We start from the raw sequence: 20,984 nt of genomic DNA, 5'->3' as shown, positions 1-20,984 counted from the left end.
AGAGAGAGAGAGAGAGAGAGAGAGAGAGAGAGAGAGAGAGAGGGAAGAGAGAGAGAGAGAGAGAGAGAGAGAGAGAGAGAGAGAGAGAAACCTAGAAAAATCAAAGCTCAACTTAATTTTATTTTGCATACCATAGAAATGTTACAGCACAGGAAGAGGCCATTCAGCCCATGCGCTGACCATTAAAAAGGAGGGGGAAAAAAAGCAGCTTGCTGCTCATTTTTAATCCCACTTTCAAGCAACCTGGTTTGTAGCCTAGCAGGATACAACACTTCAGGTGCATATCCAGGTACCTTTTAAATGAGTTGAGCATTTCAGCCTCAACCACCAATTTAGGTAGTGAATTCCAGACACTCACCACCCTCTGAGTGAAAAAGTTTTCCCTCATGCCTCCTCTAATCCTTCCAATCCCCTTAAATCTAATCCACTTGTAACTGACCCCTCAGCTAGGGGAAACTCTTTCCAAACTACCCTATCTAGGCCACTCAATTTTGTTCACCTCAATGATGTCACCCCTCAGCCTCCTCTGTTCTAGCCTATCCAATCTTTCTTCATTGCTGCAATTTTCAAGCCCTGGCAACATTCTTGTAAATCTCCTCTGTGCTCTCTCCACATCAATTATGTCCTTCCTGTAATGTGGTGACCAGAACGGGACACAAAATTCCAGCTGTGGCCTAACCAACGTTTTATAAAGTTCCAGCATTACATCCCTGCTTTTGTATTCAAAACCTCATACAATAAATGGAAAGCATTCCATCTTCTTTCTTTACCACCTTATCCACCTGTCCTGCCACCTTCAGGGACCTATGGACTTGCACTCCAAGGTCTCTAACTTTCTCTACCCCTGTCAATGTTCTCCCATTTATTGAGTATTCCCTAGCTTTGTTCACCCTCCCCAAATGCATTACCTCACACTTCCCTGGATTGAATTCCATTTGCCACTTTTCCACCCACTCAAATCAAAGCATGGAATCATACTAATGTATCATAACCAAACATACTCATCTTTAATACAAGTTAAACTATGTGAAAAAACTCTATTAGATGACACTTGCCTTCGTTGATTGGTACCGGATTACCAATTTTCCCATTCACCTGATCGGCTGTTTTGACAACTTTCAAGTCAACAATCACCACTGCACGTCTAGAATGGGGGAAAAATAAATCAAGCATATAAATGACCACTTGCTTAGCCTACTAATTTGCTAATCTTTTAATTCTATGAATAGTCACACAGTCACATTTACCACATCCCAGCAAGAGGTGAGACAGTCCAATCTGTAGCAAAAGATTGAAATCCTTTAATGAGATGAAACCTCCACCAAATTAGAACTGCTTTAGAGGATCATGAATTTTTAAAATGAATCTTGGCACTAAGACAGTAGATTTTTTTGCAGGAATAATAAGGCAATCTAATGGAATAGGTTTAACAAATTGAAGAAAAGTGACTTAAGAACTGAACCTCATACTATCAGCAACGTTAAATTACTATTTAAGCTTCTTTCAGTTTACACCTACATTAAATCCAAGGATCACCTTTTTTTTTTAAAAACGCATCCCAAACACCATTCCATTTCGAGTTAAATGCACTCATGCCTACTGCGCCAAGCACCCCCAACATTGTCCTGTTGTGCCACCCACTCAACCACTGTCAAGCTCATCAACTGCTGCCCCAAAAGCACATAACTTTCTATTCTATAATATCATCCATGTGCTCCCAACCATGTTGCCCCTCAACATTTCTATGTGCACCCACACACACCCCCATACACTGCTTCATGGTTCATCGTCCAATTTGCATCCAAACTTCAACACATGACTTAACCCTAATGAGGATGAGAGGATGTAATTAAAGTGTAACAAGCTTTCCATGATAAATATAGGCACAGAAGCTTAGAAAGGAAAAGGTTGATTGGATGTGCACAGATAGCTGATTTGTATTTTTTTTTTTAAAAAGGCAAAGACAAAGGAAGAAACAAAAGTGAGACAGATTGAGCATAAAGTAAGACTTTTCAAAGAACTTCACAGCCAATTAGCATACAGCAAGGTCTCACAATCAGCAATTAAATAAATGACCAGTTAATTGGTTTTAAAGTGGGGCTGGCTTCTCGGCCTTTTGGCTAAGATCAAGTGTTGCAGGGGCGACACCATGGTCCTGCCAAGGCAAGGTCGGGATGGAAGGGCGATAACCAATCGCAATCCAAATCCATACCGTGGGTTACCTATCACCGTCCGAGTCACGGTGAACCACAGCGAAGGAGGATCACCTATGGATCGGGGCTTCTTCACCAGGAGGATCCTGTTGAAGGCGTGCGGCTTCCAAGCTCCGGAGATCTTCACCCTGCACGACTCCCGCAAAGGTGGTTATTTTGACGTGACGTTCAAGCGGGTGGCAGACTGCGTCCGGCTCCTGAGGGTGTGCGAGGAGAAGAGAGACCTGCCGGAGATGAAGATCCTGACGGCGGAGCCGCACTTTTCTCTGCCGTTGCAACGGGAACGTGAGGTGATGGTGCATGTGTACAACCCCTTCGTCCCTGTCGCCGACGTGGTCACCTTCCTCACCAGGTACTTCGATAAGGTGGGGAGAGGCACCGAGATTCGAGACGACTTGGGGATCTGGACAGGCAAACGCCTGTTTAAGGTCACGCTAAAGACCGATGGTAAGGGAGCCATTTTCCACCCTCCTTCCAGTTTCGCTATCGGGGGAAACCGTGGCTACCTGGTCTACGCTGGGCAACCCAAGCATTGTCGCTCATGCGGCAAGGCTGGTCATGTGGCGGCCAACTGCAGCGCCTCCCTCTGCAAGATCTGCAAACAGGAAGGGCACCAGACAAAAGACTGCAAACAGGCCAAGTGCTGCAACCTGTGTGGCGAGGCAAGTCACCTCTACAGGACCTGCCCCAAACGCTGCCGTACTTACGCACAGGCAGCCAAAGCCGACCAGGGGGAAGCAGAAGAAATGTTTCGTGTCACTCCAACCACCAAGGCCCCCAGGGAGCTCAACGGGACAAAGGAGGACACAGAGAGAGACAAGGTGGAGAAAGAGATTGAGGCAACAGAGAGCCAACCAACAGCACTACCCCCTGAACCTCCCAGTCCTCAGGACAGCGAATCAATGGAGGAGGAGGCAGCAGTGGAAAAGCAGCAGGGGGAGTGGCGGACGGTGAAGAAGAAGAAAAGTAAGAGGGAGCGAAGAAGAAGCAAAGGCATTTCCCAGAGAAGCGGCAAGAGGCGTCTCCCATCCGACACGGATGACAAAGGCAGCAGCTCTTCGGATGATGAAGTGCCAGGGCGGCACCGACAGAAGAGGCGGCAAAGCTCCAGGGCGTTGGAGGACGAGACACCCGAGCTCCAGAAAATTGGAGACAACAAGGAGACCAGCGCACCCCAACTTTGCCTGCAACCTGAGGAGGCCAGTGCACCACAGCCCCTGGAATCTGGGAGCAGTGAGGCAATCATCGCACCCCAGCTCCAGGAAGCCGGGAACAGCAACACCCCAGAGGGGGTGAGTTTTGGAGAAGCTTCTCCAGCAAAGGTCATCTCAAAACCCGCTCTCTACGTGAACCTCCAGATGCCACTGGAGCAGAACACGGCCAAAGAGATCTACCTCAGCCCATCCAAAGTGAAGGAATTTGAGCTCACTACGGGTATGAAGGAGCAGACTAAAGGTCTGGGACTCTCAGAGACAGTGGGTTTGGTAGGAGAATAAATGCTTTAAAATGGGTTTAAAGATTGTATCCATAAATGTGCGTAGCATTAAATCTACTACGCGATGTGTTGCGACCTTGGACTACCTAGCCAAGGTCAAAGCTGACCTGTTGTTTCTGCAGGAGTGTGCGATACCGCACCTCAGCTCCTACAGGCAATGGTCACGATGGTGGTCCCAAGGGCCATCGATCTGGTCGGGCGGAAACGACTCTCGTTCCTCCGGCCTGGGTATTCTGCTGCGGGGAGGCAACTTCACCGTCTCCGAGGTCAAGGAGGTGGTGGGCGGGCGACTCCTCGTAGCAGACGTAATGTAGAAGAACGCCCCACTCCGGTTAATTAACGTGTATGGCCCGGCACAAGGGGCTGAGCGGCTGGAGGTTTTTCAGCAGCTCCCACTGCTGCTGGCGACCTCCAGGCCGGTCATTCTGGGCGGGGACTTCAACTGCATCATCGATGCGGCTGGACGATCCGGCAGGGCCGGCAGCAGATTGGACGCTACGTCCAGATCCCTGATGGAAACAGTTAAGGATGCCAAGCTGCACGACGTCTTCAGCAACCCTGCAGACGGAGCGCAGCGCAGATACACCTGGTCGCGGCCAGACAGGTCCATTCGTTCCAGGATAGACTTCCTGTTTGTGTCCCGTGCATTCACAGTCAGATCCACCGAGGTCAAGCCGGTGTTCTTCTCTGACCACTGCCTCCTACTGGCGGACTGCCACTTGGAGAAGGACCTGAGGGTGGGCAGGGGGACATGGAAGCTAAATGTGCAACTGCTGACCCCAGAGAACATTGAGGAGCTCAAGAGGGATTACAAAGGTTGGAGAACCGTGAAACCCCTCTTTGAGTCCCTGACACACTGGTGGGAAGCGATCAAGGGAAGCATCAAGAGGTTTTTCATCCTCAAAGGCACCCAGAAAGCTAGAAAGGAACAGAGGGAAATGTCCCGACTCCAGAAAAAGATGCAGAATCTGTTCCGGCTGCGGTCGATGGGGGTCGATGTCAAGGAGGAGCTCCAAGAGGTGAAGGGCCAGCAAGCCTCGCACTTTGCCTCGGAGGCCTCCAAGATCATCTTCCGTTCCAGAGTCCGCTCCGTGGAGCAGGATGAGACGTGCTCACGTTTCTTCTTCCAAAAGGTACACAGAGAGCGCTCTGTGATCAGCAGCCTGAAGGAAGAAGACGGCTCAGTAAAGTCATCACGGTCCGACATTCTGAGGATCAGCAAATCCTTTTATGCCGGATTGTATGACGTGAAGCCCACGGACAGCACGGCCTCCCAGTCCTTCCTGTCCTCTATCACGGAGGTCTTAGACCACAGTACGCGGGAGAGCCTAGACAAACCGCTAACTCCTGATGAACTGACTAAGGCCCTTGAGTCCTTCGAGAAGAGTAAAACTCCCGGAAGCGACGGCTTGCCGGCGGAGTTGTATTCGGCTCTGTGGGACTTGATCGGCCCAGACCTGCTAGGAGTGTACGAGAGTATGCTCCTGGCCGGTAGTATGTCAGAATCCATGAGGAAAGGCATCATCACCCTCATCTACAAGCACAAGGGGGAAAGGGAGGAAATTAGAAATTGGCGACCCATTTCACTGTTGAATGTGGACTATAAGATTCTGTCCAAGGTCATCGCCAATCGGGTCAAATCCGCTCTGGAATTGGTGATTCACCCTGACCAGACCTGCTCTGTGCCAGGCAGGAAGATCTCTGACAGCCTGGCGCTGCTCAGGGATACGATTGCCTATGTACAGGACAGGGGTGTGGATACCTGCCTCATCAGCTTGGATCAGGAGAAGGCCTTTGACAGAATATCGCACACCTACATGGGGGATGTGCTCTCCAAAATGGGGTTTGGGGAGGGAATTCGAAATTGTATCCAACTGCTCTACACTAACATCAGTAGCGCAGTCTCAATCAATGGGTGGGAAACAGATAGCTTTCCGATTAAATCTGGAGTCAGGCAGGGCTGTCCTCTCTCGCCTGTCCTTTTCGTGTGTTGCATAGAACCCTTTGCCGAGTCCATCAGGAAGGATCCGGGCATAAGAGGAGTGACTATCCCAGGCAGTGGAGGCACTCAGGTAAAAGCCTCCCTGTACATGGACGACGTCGCCGTCTTCTGCTCGGATCCGCTGTCGGTGCGCAGACTGATGCACATCTGCGACCAGTTCGAACTGGCCTCGGGAGCCAAGGTAAATCGTGGGAAGAGCGAGGCCATGTTCTTTGGGAACTGGGCTGACCGATCCTTTGTCCCCTTCACTGTCAGGGCTGACGGCCTGAAGGTGCTGGGGATATGGTTCGGAGGGACCGGGGCATGCGTTAGAAACTGGAAGGAGCGAGTGGCTATGATGAAAAGGAAACTGGGCATGTGGGAGCGACGCTCCCTCTCCATTGCGGGTAAGAACCTGGTCATCAGGTGTGAGGTACTCTCGCTGTTGCTGTACGTGGCGCAGGTCTGGCCCATTCCAGACTCCTGCGTGATGGCGATCACTCGAGCCACCTTCCGCTTTATCTGGAGGTCGAAAATGGATCGTGTCCGCAGGGACGCGATGTACAAGCCTCTAGATAAAGGGGGAAAAAACGTGCCCAACATCGCCCTCATACTGATGGCCACCTTTGTGTGTGGCTGCATCAAGCGGTGCGTAGACCCTCAGTACGCAAACACCAAGTGTCACTACGTGCTGAGGTTCTACCTGTCCCCGGTGTTGCGAAGGATGGGTCTGGCCACGCTGCCGCGGAACGCTCCAAGTAGTTGGACCGTGCCGTACCACCTGTCCCTGGTGGAAAAATTTATGCAGAAAAACACCTTTGACCACAAGTCCATCAGGCAGTGGTCAGCACGTAACGTCCTAGAGGCCCTGAGGGAAAAGGAGAGGGTGGACCCTGTGGGATGGTTCCCCGAGCAGACTGTCAAAGTCATTTGGCAGAATGCCTCATCGCCAGAACTTTCCAACAAGCACCAAGACGTAGCTTGGCTGGTGGTGAGAAAGGCCCTCCCCGTTAGATCCTTCCTACACGCCAGGAGGCTCACCCCCTCTGCACGTTGCCCTCGAGGTGGCTGTGGTGGGGAAGAGACCGTTGTTCACCTCCTTGTGGATTGTGCCTTTGCAAAGAAAGTCTGGAGAGAGATGCAGTGGTTGCTGTCGAGGTTCATCCCGAGCAGTTCTGTGACACAGGACTCTGTGCTCTACGGGCTGTTCCCAGGGACACACACCGAGACAAACATCAACTGCAGCTGGAGGATCATCAACTCGGTGAAAGACGCGCTTTGGTCTGCCCGAAACTTGTTGGTCTTCCAGCACAAAGAGTTGTCCCCGACCGATTGTTGCGGACTGGCACAATCCAAAGTCCAGGACTACGTGCTGAGGGACGCACTAAAGCTTGGGGCAGCTGCCGCAAAGGGGCAATGGGGAAGGGTCGCTGTCTAAGACCTTTCTACCACAGCGCACCGAGAGACTGGGAACTGTTTAGAGCCCCTCGGGCTGTACAGATCAAAATGAAAGGCTGTAAATGATTGTAATATTGTTTGTACTGATGCACCTGGTGATACATTTTGTAAAAGTTTAACCTGGATTGTACCCTTGTAATGTTGTTTTTGAAATGGTTTTGAATGTGATTGAAGATATTTTATGAATAAAGTTTAAAGTGGGGCTGGCCAGGACACTGCTCACCCTGGAATAGCACAGGGAGGCAGACAGGGCCTCAGAATCATGTCTCACTTAAAAGATAGCATGTCTGGCATGCAACACTCCTCAGCACTATCCTGAGGTGTTATACAAATGTGTTATTCAAATCCTGACATAGTGGCAACTATTTTCACTGATCCAAACCTGAGTGCTTGTAATTGGAGTTGGAACATTGAATATCTGAACTTGAACAAGATGCAGTCAATGCTGAGCCAAATGGAAATGGTTTCAGCATAGAAAAGACTCCCTAGTGAGGTTTTGACTATATTCATCCTTGTTGTTGGGTGCATTTGTCTTTTGGGTTAGTCTCCCAACAGGGAATGTTTCACATCAGACTTCTACAAGGCCAATAAGCAGCAGTTCCAGAGCTGTGATCATGTGTCAAGGTGCAAGTACCTACCTTCCTTCAGTCCTTGATGCATTTGATATGGGAGGGAACAAAATAGATTGATAGAATATGCAGGCAACATAACCACTAATTTGGGTTAAATTTAAGACCTCTGCTCTTCATTGGACTCTTTGCGACTCGCTCAACTTGATTTTTCTAATCTGCCATTATTTTTAAAATACTATTTAAAATCAAGGCCAGGGTTTGTTCTCATCTATTTATGGACTTTTCAGTACCCTACACTTATATTCCTGTAAATATGCAATTCGGAGCATTAACACCACACTATTCAGGGGCCAGTTTCAGAAAGAGCCTGAGAAATCATTAGGTTGTGCATAATATTGGTGACATCTGATGTATGCAAACAACTTTTGTTATGAAGGGGAACAAACTTGGAACAAAATTGAGACAGGCTGTCCAACCAATAAATAAAAGTAGCTTCTCTTCAGTTCTGGAGAAGTGTCATATGGACTTGAAATATTAACTCCATTTCTCTATTCACAGACGCTGCCAGATCTGAATTGTTCCAGCAATTTATGTTGTATAAAAGTGCCTTGTAGTGTTAAATAAAACAATGTAAATATAATCTTTCTGGGACATGCTAGGTTAAGTAGTGTGGAATGGTGCATGGCAGCTAAAGAAAGAAAGAGAATACAACTCTTTTCACACGTTTCAAATTGAACTTGGATCCAGCACAAATTTGTTCATATGTGCACTAGAGCTGGTTATGGGCTTTGCCAACTTCAGCACTGCAGTCGGAAAACTAAATTGTCCACTGTCAAAACATCTTGGCAGTTAGATTACAGGGCTTATTGTGCTTCCGAATAAGATATAGGTACTCTTTCTGCACGATGGTTGTTCCTTTAGAGCGGACTCAGTGGACCATTCAGTCTAATCCTGCTCCTGTTTAGTGCGTTCAATCCTAAATTAAACTTTCTCCATTACAAGATTCGATATTATATATTAAATGCAGCACAATAGAGGTGTTTTAAGTTGCAAAGATGAGAGGGAAATGCTGCAGAACTGAATTTACTTTCTTTTCATTGTTGTAGCTGCAGTGTTACCCAAGGTATGGAGCGGGAGAGGGGATAGTGGAAGAGAAGTGGGGTGGTTGATCATTAATGGGAGAACATAGTTCAGACAGTGGGAAAGCAATGAAAGACGTTCACGTTTTCAATCATGGCAAGTAGTGATAAGAAAGTTTGTGGCCCAGCGGGTAGCGTGCCTGCCTCCAAGCCAGTAGCTCCTGGTTCAAGTTCTGCTCCAGGACTTGATGGCCGAGAAAAGTGCGTTCATAATATGCCCAACAGATGTGAGTATCAATTAACAAATCCTTCCAGTATGCGCCAATGGGAAGTGGGAAGAGAGGGAGAGATTCCTGGTCAGCCATTTAATAGAAAGAGAATTGGAGCCTCTACCACCACTATTCCTATCTCCGGAATACAATAAGATTGTAAAAAAAGAGTACATTGCCAGCAATTCGGACTCCTTGGAAGGCCAGTTGGCTGGATGGCCTGTGTGGATCAGACTGGTGCCAACAGCACACTGTTTGATCCCTGTTCCAGCTGGGGTGGAGTTGGGACCTGCCTCCTTGCCCTACCCGTGGTGGAGATTGCAGTGCCGTGGGTCAGGAAGAGAACTGAAGCAGCAGCAAGTAATATGACCCTTGCATTAACAGTTGGCACGAGCAATCCACTAGTGGACGAGAGTGCTCTCTCTTTCAAATGAATGCTAACATAAGTCCAAATGGACTGCAAGATTGTTCTGTGAAATATAGCCAAATATTCAAAAAAATCAATGCCATTCTTGTGGTTAGTTACTTCCTGTTGTATGTAACAATGCTTCCATTTGTAATTTGTCTGCTATCCCATCTTCAGTTTATCTGGAGCCAGACAAGCCCAATCTCCAAATGAGCAGCTCCAGGAAATTTCTGTGTTGATTGCCGAGGCAATGGATCAGTCTTAGCACTGTCAAAAAAAATTCAGACTGGTTCACTACTTTTTCCCTTCGAGTGCAATAAGTGGTAAGCCAAGATTATATTTCTAGGGCCAGCTAAAAAAAAATTTCCATTCATTGATGGGATGTGGGCTTCGCTGGCTGGGCCAGCATTTATTGCCTATCCCCGGTTGCCCGAGAAGATGGTAAGCTGCTTTCTTGAACCGCTGCAGTCCCTATGGTGTAGGTACACCCACAGTGCTGTTAGGGAGGGAGTTCCAGGATTTTGACCCAGCAACAGTGAAGGAACGGGGATATATTTTCAAGTCAGGATGGGGAGTATCTTGGAGGGGAGCTTCCAGGTGATGTTCCCATCTATCTGTTGCCCTTGTCCTTTGAGATGGTAGTGGTCGTGGGTTTGGAAGATGCTGTCTAAGGAGCTATGGTGAATTCCTGCAGTGCATCTTGTAGATGGTGTACACTGTGCGTCAGTGGTGGAGGGAGTGAATGTTTGTGGATATGGTGCCAATCAAGCAGGCTGCTTTATCCTGGATGGTGTCAAGCTTCTAGTGTTGTCGAACAGCACTCATCCAGGCAAGGGGGGGAGCATTCTATCACTCCTGAATTGTGGATGGTGGACAGACTTTGGGGAGTCAGGAGATGAGTTACTCGACACAGGATTCACAGCCTCTGACATGCTCTTGTAACCGTAGTACTTATATGGCTAGTCCAGTTCAGTTTCTGGTCAATGGTAACCCCCAGGACATTGATAGTGGGGGATTCAGTGATGGTAATACCATTGAACGTCAAGAGTCGATGGTAAGATTCTCTCTTGCTGGAGATGGTCATTGCCTGGTACTTGTGTGATGCATATGTTACTTGTCAGCCCAAGGCTTGATATTGTCCAGGTTTTGCTGCATTTGGACATGGACTGCTTTGGTATCTAAGGAGTCACAAATGGTGCTGAGCATTGTGCAATTATCAGCGAACATCCCCACTTCTGACCTTATGATGCAAGGAAGGTCATTGATGAAGCAGCTGAAGATGGTTGGGCTGAGGACACTACCCTGAGGAATTCCTGTAGTGATGTCCTGGAGCCGAGATGACTGACCTCCACATCTTCCTTTGTGCTAGGTATGATTCCAACCAGTGGAGTGTTTTCCCCGATTCCCATTGACTCCAGTTTTTCTAGGGCTCCTTGATGCCACACTCGATCAAATGCTGCCTTGATGTCAAGGGCAGTCACTCTCACCTCACGAGTTCAGCTCTTTTGTCCATGTTTGAACCAAGGCTGTAACGAGGTCAGGAGCTGAGTGGCCCTGGCAGAACCCAAACTGGGCATCAGCGAGCAGGTTATTGATAAGCAAGTGCCACTCGATAGCACTGTTGATGAGCTCTTCCATTACTTTACTGATGATCGACAGCAGACTGAGGGGGCAGTAATTGGCCAGGTTGGATTTGTCCTGCTTTTTGTGGACAGGACATACCTGGGCAATTTTCCACATGGCCAGTAGATGCCAGTGTTGTAGCTGTACTGGAACAGCTTGGCTAGAGGCATGGCAAGTTCTAGAGCACAAGTCTTCAGTGCTATTGCCATAATATTGTCAGGGTCCATAACCTTTGCATTATCCAAAGCCTTCAGCCGTTTCTTGACATCATGTGGAGTGAATCGAATTGGCTGAAAACTGGCACCTCCAGAGGAGGCCGAGACAGATCATCCACTCAGCACTTCTGGCTGAAGATTGTAGCAAATGCTTCAGCCTTATATTTTGCACTGATGTGCTGGGCTCCCCCATCATTGAAGATGGGGATATTTGTGGAACCTCCTCCTCCTGAGTTGTTTAATTGTCCACCACCGTTCACGACTGGACGCAGCAGGACTGCAGAGCTTAGCTGATCCGTTGGTTGTGGAATCGCTTAGCTCTGTCTATCACTTGCTGCTTATGCTGTTTGGCACACAAATAGTCCTGTGTTATAGCTTTACCAGGTTGACATCTCATTTTTAAGCATGCCTGGTGCTGCTCCTGGCATGCCCTCCTGCACTCTTCATTGAGCCAGGCTTGATGGTAATAGAAGTGTGGGGGATATGCTGGGACATGAGGTTACAGATTGTGTTAGAGTACAATTCTGCTGCTGATGATGGCCCAAAGCACCTCATGGATGCCCAGTCTTGAGTTGCTAGATCTGTTTAAAATCTATCTCATTTAGCACGGTGGTAGTGCCACAAAACACAATGGAGGGTATCCTCAAAAAAATACAGGAGGTGCATTGAGGTAGTTTGTTTCTTATTGCAATATCCTAACTGAAAACACTATCTCCAGAAAGAAACACCGTTACTTCACTTTCACTGGCCCATCAAATTTATCCAAGTGTCTGGATAAGCCTGGTACAAGGACAGCTCACTGCATCTTAGCTCATATTACCATAGAAGCCATTTTTATTTTTAAAAAACAGAAACTGACACTTCAAATGATAACTGCATATTTCACCTGAAATTGAATATTGGAAACAGACAGTGGCACATCACATTACTATTTCCAACAGCACAGAATCTGCACCATTTTATTATTTTGAGCTCTAATAAAAAAAATCCCTGTCATTATTTAAATATTACCCATCTTCATGGGCTCAAGGCCTATTTCAAAATTTGTGCACATAATTTAGGCTGACATTTCAGTGAAACCCTGATGCCATCTTTAGAGGTGCCACTGAGACATTAAACCATGACCCTGTGAAACTCAATATAAAATATTCTATGGCTCTATAAAAGAGCAGCAAGGAAGTTATATCAGCGTCTTGGGCAATAGTTGTATCAACCCATACTACCAGGCTAGCTCTTCTTTTATGTCTCTGAGACCCTGCTGAGTGTAAATCGGCTGTATTTTCCTGTGTAACTGACTAGAAAGAAACAACTTGTGTTTATATAGCACCTTTCACTGTCTTAGGATGACCCAAAGCACTTTAGAACCAATTAAATATTTATGAAAGTTTACTCATTGCTGTCATATTGGGAAGCGCAGCACAATTTATACACAAGCTCCCAAAAATTACAATGGGATAATGGCCAGATAATTTGATTTAGTGTGTAGGCTGAGACTTAAGTATTGGCCAGGGCACTGGGAAGGACTCTCCTGCTCTTCTTCGAACAGTGTCTTGGAATCATTTACATCCATCTGATTTCCAAACCCTGCCTAAGTTTATTGTTTCATCCAAAAGGTGGTGTCTTCAACAGCACACTACTCCCTCAGTACTGCACTGGGGTATCAGCCTAGATTATATAGGAACAGAAGGCCATTCAACGCAATCATGGCTCACCAAACACTTTTTATCCTTTTACCCACACTTTCCCACAACCCTTTACATTATTGTTAATCAGAAATCTATCAATCTCTACCTTAAACATACTCAATGACTGAGTTTCCACAGCCCTCCAGGGTAGAGAATTCCAAAGATTCACAATTCCCTGTGCTCAAGTCTCTAGAGTTAGACATAAAGCCACAACTACCATAACTGACTTAGGGATGAGAGCATTACTACTACTTTGGGACAAGATGTTACATAAATGCAAGTTCTCTCAAACTTATTCACCGATTTGATCCATACACGTCGTCTTTGCCAATCTTCTCTTCTTTGCTGCTCTTGAATCAGACATTGTTAAGTATATTTGTCACTTACCCTTGAATCTTCTCCCCCTCCAGCCCAGGTGAGAGTGTCCTTTATTGTACAGGGAAACCCCATACCATTTAAACATTAATATAATTTTCAATGCTCATGTACCTTCCATCCTTCATTGTATTACAGATGAACCGGTTGATCTGGCAGACGCAGTTTACTGCAATGAGGCCCTCATCACCCATGTAGTTCAGCTGAGTTGCAAGCAGGAAAGCTAGAGGATAAGAATTTTACTTTAAATTGATCTTAACAGCACTTAGCATCTTGCATCCCAACTCTACAACAACAACAACTTATTGCATTTTTAATGTAACAAAAAGTCTCAAGGCACTTAACAGGAGTGTTATAAAGGAAAGTATGACAGCAAGCCACAAATGGAAGATATTAAGTCAGATGACCAAATGTTTGGTCAAAAAGGTAGATTTTAAGAAGTGCCTTAAGGAGGATAGTAGGGTAGAGAGATATAGGGAGGGAATTCCAGAACTCAGGGCCTAGACAACTGAAGGTACAGCCATCAATGGTGGAGCAATTATGGATTGAAAATGCACAAAAGGCCAGAATTAGATATGTGTTCCTCGAGTGAGGGTTGTGGCGTTGCAAGAGTTAACAGATAGTGAGTGGCAAGGGCCATGGAAAAATTGGGAAAAAAAGGAAGCGGTTAAGATGTAAAACCTGCTGCCTCACTAATATTTCAGGGTTACCTCTGACCCCTCATCAATTCATCAACTGCTAATTAATATTCTTTAAATAAAACTGTCGTGATTATGTTGATCAGAGGTTTTATTGTGTAATTAAAGAATTGGAAAGCAAAAAGAATATTTTGACCTTTTTATTCCAAAATATTTCCAATATTATCAGATAAATGTTCATGCAATTCATTAACATTTAAATTTAACAATGCAAATTCCTTCAAGCAACATTTCCATATTGAAAATGATCTCAATGATAAATCTGAATGATCACCGTCCAACTTTTCTTTGAAGTTTTGCAAAGTACCAATTGCCAGCTAAAAAGGCTGGCAAAGATAACAAAACTTTGCATTAAAACACACTGTTAACATATGAAACAATCCGAAGACACTTCACAACAGTGAAATCAGATAAAAATGGACACCAAGTTAAAGAAGCATTAGGTGGCGAAACTAAAAGCTTGGTCAAAGAGGTGGGTTTTAAGGAATGACTTAAAAGGAAGAATTGGAGGCAGAAATGAAACAAGTACCAGAGCACAGGGCATGGAGCTTAGGCAGCTGAAGGCAAGGCACCAATGGTTTGGCGAACAGTTTGTGGGGTCCATAAGAGGCCAGACTCACAGGCACAGAGTTCAGATTGTGTAGAAGCTACAGAAATAGGACAAGGTAAAGCCACAAAGGGATTTAAACAAGAGGATGATCATTTTAAGTTGCAGGGAAACCAGCAGCCAAATGTAGGTCAATAAGGATAGATTTCATAGATGAGTGGGACTAAGTGCAGGACAGAACTTGGGTTGAGGTGGGCAATGCTGGAGATTGAAGTTGGCATCCTTTGTGATGGAGTGGACATGGGATCAGAAGCTCAACTCAGACAAATAGGACAGGAAGACCACAGATAGTCCAGTTCAGCTTGAGACAATTTGAGGAGGCGAATTGGTTCAGTTTTCCCAATGTTAACTGGACAAAGCTGCAGCTCCTCCAACACAGGGCATCAGACTTTGAACTAGCTCACATGCAACGTGGGTTGATCCTATCTTTGGTAAAGACTGGGAGCTCTGCACTTCTCAGCAACATAAGCTGCAAACATGGTGTTCCTACCCAAACGTTATACTGAGACTTCCGACTATACCTCAACTACACAACTGCTGCTGCTGACCAAACATCAAGTCGTGGGTAAGAAGACCTTCCTCCAGCTAAACAACCGTCAGATCAAAGCTAACTAGTTCAAACTATAAGAAGTCCAAATCCTTCAACATTCCACATGTAACCCGCTCCTGCATGTGCGCAACCTTAGCTTTTAGGTTTGGGCTTCCTTCCCTCCACCTTGCTCCACTGCAAGGCCCTCAATTATCATGGTCCTGTGCTCAAATTATTTTAAAAAACACACGCTGGAGCTTGGCACATTTCTCCTCCTCAAAATCTATGTCTGCAGGCAAGTTTTCAATCATTTTTCAATTCCTGCCTTAACTTGAAGGTACTTCACAAATGTATGTTAAAAGCACCATACAAGTGGTTGTAGAGTAGTTCCAGTTTAAAATTGCAGGAAGTAAATCCATGATCCATTATTAGCATGCTAGCATGTTACATAAAATTCAATGAATTGGTTGAACAATTAAATTATTTTTAGTTAGCCAATGCAAACAAATTCTGATCTGCAATACTTACAAGACAGCGTATTGATTCCATCACTCATTAGTACGCGATACCTCGGGGGCCCATTTGTAATGCGTCGGATACTCTATGTGAATCAAGATAAATTGTTTATATGGCAGAAACAATATTGGCTGTAAACAACAACTATACAATACAATTGATTTGCTTGATAGTAAGCAGAAGGGGCCATTTCCAGTTTGCAGATTCATCCAAACTGGGATTACCAAAACTTGAACAATTTAATGCTGCAATCCTAACAGCTGTGTTGAAGCCCGATGTGAAACTTAGAAGAGAGAACCAAAAGGGTGGAGTTTCTATTTGGTTTTGTTGGCTTTTTTGGTGCAATTTGCCAGAAATTAATGGAATGCGGTCAAAAGATTGAGTTTCCCTGATTTTTTGCACTAGTCGAATAAACATGGTGTTCGACAAAAGTGGCCTCATCCAAGGTGAAGTAACCACCACTGGAAATTTCTGCCAACTTTGCAGGCCTTCAAGGAAACTTTAAAAATTGAGCTGGTCCTTTTGGGCACTCATGGACCTGTTGTAATAGCTTTTGAAGGTTTTTTTTTTTTTACACATGGTAGGAAAGTGTCTACCATATCTCAATCTTACTAGCAAATGGTTCTGAATATTTCTTTAAAGTCATTTTCAGCAGTTTAAATTCAGGTTACTTACAGGTGCTGCACTGACACGTTAATTTCATGACAAACACATTTTTAGCTGCATTAATCATACTGCACCAAATTATCACAATCAAATATATCAATTTTTAAAGCAGAGCTTTACTTATTAAAATTATATTTTAAAATACATGATTGTGCTGGTTCATGGCAGATTTTGTGTTGCAAGTGAATTAGGGGTGGAAATTCAGGGAAAAAAAGCACTTCTCAAAATTAGCTCAATTTTGAGCACAATGTGTTCTTGAATCACTAACTGCGCTCGAAAAGAAAACTCTATCCTACAGTTCTAGGTCTATCCCTGTGATGTTTCTGCTGCTCTAAACGAGCCACTCTGTTCAATTATCTTTGGTAGGAGGGAATAAATAAGTGTTGAAAATAATTAACAGTCGTCCCACAGAACAGGAACAAAAGCAACGCCCATTCTGTTCAACTGACTGCAAAATATCTGCAGCAACAAAACCAATAATTTCATTTTAAATTTTTATTAAGAGCAGCATATTATGCTAAATTCTTTTTAAATTCTCTAGATGTTTCCATTACACCTTGTAATGAAACAGTGAGGTCAACTGAGAATTATTAATGTGGCACATTTGAAGCACATTTTTCTACAGGGGTAACAGAAACCGAAGAGAACACATTGAGCTAATCAAGAATCTCTTCCCCATCCCAGTATGGAATATCAAGAACATCATTGGCAGTGGAGTCATAGTTTCCATCCTCACCTTTTTTCCTATCAATAGTGCCATGGCACATAAATGGGTGGGGAGGGCGCAGAAAACAGAAACACTACTTAATATTTTATGGCAAAAAAAAATTTCTGTATGTGAATTGAAGTCAAATCTCACCAATAAGTGGAATAAATTAGCAAATTACAAATTAGGCAAATGATGTATTGTTCATATTTTCAAACCTGTGTTTCAATGCTCTGGGACTTGTTTTTATGCTAAACTGTGGTACTCAAGACTGCAAAATCACTTTTGGCACACAGTTAAGTGGAGACATTCACATGATGTGTAATGCCAAATCAGTTGACATAATTATAAGGCAGTAATATACAACAGAAAAGAAGATACTTACAATAACTTGTAAAAGCGGTTGTGAAGGAGTTCCTCCTTGAACTATTGACTACAAAACAAAGTTGAAGAGTTATTACTCAGAGATGTGTATTGTCCTTTTCACAGGAATTACAAACCAACAGTCCTTTGAGTCACCATAAAAGACAGGCTTTTTGGTTGAAGTACTTCGCAATCAAATTGAAAAGAGAGTTTGTAATATGAGATTATTCAGAAACACTACATCTCAGGGAAGGTACAGCAACATTTCTTTTCCAGTTAGGAAGGTCCTGCCCATCCCTTTAGCATCTCCCCAAATTCATGACATCAGACTTCATATTGCAGACATAAATCAAAGTCTCAGCACTGCGTGCCACCCCCAAATCAGCATAAAAACAAGTGCAGCAGTTTCACAAGTTGGCGGATTTTCAATGTTAACAAGAATGACAACAAACACAAAGTAGGGCAAATAATGACAGTCCTCTTGGAGCCCACCACATTACGTGACCGTAGATCTCAACCAATATCACCTCAAAGGACACCAAACATGTCATGAAATTGACCTCTCAGCGAGAGTGTCAAATCAAGCAAGAAATAGTAAAAAGTTTTCAGCAGTGTGTTGTGCCTAACAGCTTTAATTAGATTTTAAAGTCATGTTTATGGTTCCTATTTAGATTGTCAAAACTGTCCTACTTTAGAGAATGCATTCTCCAATAGTAATATTGGGTACATTTTCAACATTTCACAATAAAATACTACCTGGTCTGGGCTTTAAACCAACAGGCAAATTTACTTAATGCTAAACACTTTCAGATGCCTGGTCTTAAGTTAAGGAATTTCCTCCCCAGGTCGCTGTCTCACTGCCTCTCTTTACTTCTTTAAGGCGCTCCTTAAAGCCTATCTCTTCAACTAAGCTTTTCGCGACCTGTCCTAATAGCTCACGTGGCTTGATGCCAAGTTTTGTTTCATAACACAATGAAACAGCAGAGACAGAAAATTTAAAAAGCAAGTTGGTGGAATCCTGTGTGTTAGGGACATGTGGGAGATTATAAAGTTGCATGATGAATTGATATGCTTGGACACCTTTAAGAATGAAAAGGACACAGTTAACATCAGGGGTGTGTTATAAAACACCAGGTTAGGAGCATGAGAAGTTAATTTATTCTTTCACAGGATGTGGGCATCACCAGCAAGGCCAGCATTTGTGGCCCATCACTACTTGCTCTTGAACCAAGTGATTTGCTAGGCTATTTCAAAGGGCAGTTAAGAGTTATCCACATTGCTGTGGATCTGGAGTCACACGTAGATCAGGCCAGGTTAGGATGGCAGATTTCCTTCCTTAAAGGACATTAGTGAACCAGGTGGGTATGACAATCAATGACAGTTTCATGGTCACTATTGCTGAGATGAGTTTTATATTCCAGATTTTATTAACCAAATTCAAATTCCACCAGCTGCCATGGTGGGATTTGAACCCATGTCCCAAGAGCACTAGTTTGGGATCTCTGGATTACATGCTTTACCTCTTCAGAATATATGTAAAAACAATAGTTATTTTCTCTGTGATGTCACTTCAAAATTGAATTGGGAACATCAAAGTAGTTGGTGTTGAAATTGGTAAATGTACTGCATAGCTACTGCATGAAGCAGCTATGCAGGTGCACTAATTTTTGAGGTTTCTTTGAATTGGTAATAAATGACCCAGGCTTCATATAGGGAATCGAATCTGTGGCAGCCTTAGGGGTCAGTAATCATAGAATGATCCAGTTCAATGTGAAGTCAGAATCTGAAATACTGAGAAACAAAAAGAAATTTATATTTTAAAAATTAATTCCTTCAAAGAATTGAGGCAATAGCTTAATTGGGTGGAAGAGGTGGGCAGGGGGATTAATTCAATATTTCAATGCAGAACAAGTGCAGCATCTTTAGACTTGCTGCTAATCATAAATTCCTAGATCAGCAAGCAGAGGCTGAATAAAGATGTACTTAAAGAAGACTAATTTGCAGAGTAAGGGGACTAAATTGGAACGCTGTTTTGAGCAGCTGGCACAAGTTCAACATGTCAAAAGTCATTCTCCTGCCAGATTCCATTTTATGATCTTTTGACCTGAAAAAGTTTCTTATGAACAGAACTTTACCTTTCTCCTTCAGATACTGACTAACCTATAGAGCTATAGAAGTGTACAGCACAAAAATTAGCATGTGCAGCCCAATGTGTCTGTGTGCAATCTTTGCTAGAGCAACTCAAAACTACTTCCTTTGTGGGCACAAGTTGCCTGTCATATCCACTGACGTAACGAGTGACTGCATGTCAAAGGGGCACTCACTTATTTGGCTACTTTGGGAAATTCTAGAGACATGAAAGGCAGTACAGAAACACAAGTCTAAGCCTATCTCCATCACTGCATATTTTCCTTATGCAAGTAAAGCCAATAAGTAATATGACTTACTTTGATGGCCCCACTGTTGGCAGCCCTGCCTCCAGCTGCCTAGGTATTTGACCAAACCCTTGGTCATCTGTCCTCACACCTTCATCTATGGCTCGGTATCAATTTTGTTTGATGATACTCTTGTGACAGGCTTTTGGAGTCATTTTAATTTACACTAAGATATATGCAAACACAAGTTGTGCGCGTTACCCTGGAAATTCACAACACCTGTATCAAAAAAATACTAGGAATTTACACTTGTAAGGGATAACCCAGTTTAACTCCAGCTGCATTTGCCTTTTCATCCAAAAGGGAAAGTTGTGAGGTTCTTAAAGGTTGCAGCATTGGCCAAATTAAACTCTTGTTTTGCACATCCAAGGCCCAGTGCAGAGGCTTCACGTTCTCTCCCACCACCACACACACATTCACACCCTACCTTTTTACAGGAACAATTAAAAACATAACTATGCCATTTTATAATGAACTGATGCTATTCCCCCCTCCCTGCTTCCCTTTTCTTCTCAATGCACACCTGCACATTTAAGCAACTTTAATTAAGAATTACTCGCTGCGACACTGGCTGACAGGTCCACACAAAGAGCGTGAAAAATAAAATCGACTTTCACGTGGCAAAAAGTGCTGCGTACGCACCGATATGGCTCCCTCCGACAGTCTAATCGCCATCCTTTACTCCGGCTCCTAGTCCCCAGCAGCTTTTAAAATTTCTTCCAACCGCTCCCACTTTCCACCCTGGCCTAATATCTCACGTGGCTTGATGCCAAGTTTTGTTACATAACACAATGAAACAGCAGAGACAGAAAAGTTAAAAAAAAGTTGGTGGAATCCTGTGTGTTAGGGACATGTGGGAGATTATAAAGTTGCCTGATGAACTGATATGCTTGGACACCTTTAAGAATGAAAAGGACACAGTTAACATCAGGGGTGTGTTATACAACACTAGGTTAGGAGCATGAGAAGTCAATTTATTCTTTCACAGGATGTGGGCATCACCAGCAAGGCCAGCATTTGTGGCCCATCGCTACTTGCTCTTGAACCAAGTGATTTGCTAGGCTATTTTCAAAGGGCAGTTAAGAGTTATCCA

At 44.4% G+C, this 20,984-nt stretch overlaps 1 protein-coding gene across 1 annotated transcript in view; it reads right to left on the bottom strand.

Moving 5' to 3' along the window:
* Positions 1-20,683, bottom strand: part of rpa1 (replication protein A1) — a 58,550-nt gene extending 37,867 nt beyond the window's left edge. The window contains 6 exon segments of the mRNA XM_078548192.1: positions 819-838; positions 1,050-1,144; positions 13,486-13,594; positions 15,734-15,806; positions 17,479-17,526; positions 20,534-20,683. Coding sequence (XP_078404318.1) covers positions 819-838; positions 1,050-1,144; positions 13,486-13,594; positions 15,734-15,806; positions 17,479-17,526; positions 20,534-20,566 — 378 coding nt within the window. The 5' untranslated portion in view covers positions 20,567-20,683.
* Between the last annotated feature and the right edge of the window lie 301 nt (positions 20,684-20,984).

Source organism: Cetorhinus maximus, chromosome 9, assembly GCF_964194155.1.
Source record: "Cetorhinus maximus chromosome 9, sCetMax3.hap1.1, whole genome shotgun sequence".
Lineage (NCBI taxonomy): Eukaryota > Metazoa > Chordata > Chondrichthyes > Lamniformes > Cetorhinidae > Cetorhinus > Cetorhinus maximus.
The sequence above is the reverse complement of the archived record's forward strand: the minus strand, read 5'-3'. Positions and strand labels throughout refer to the sequence as shown.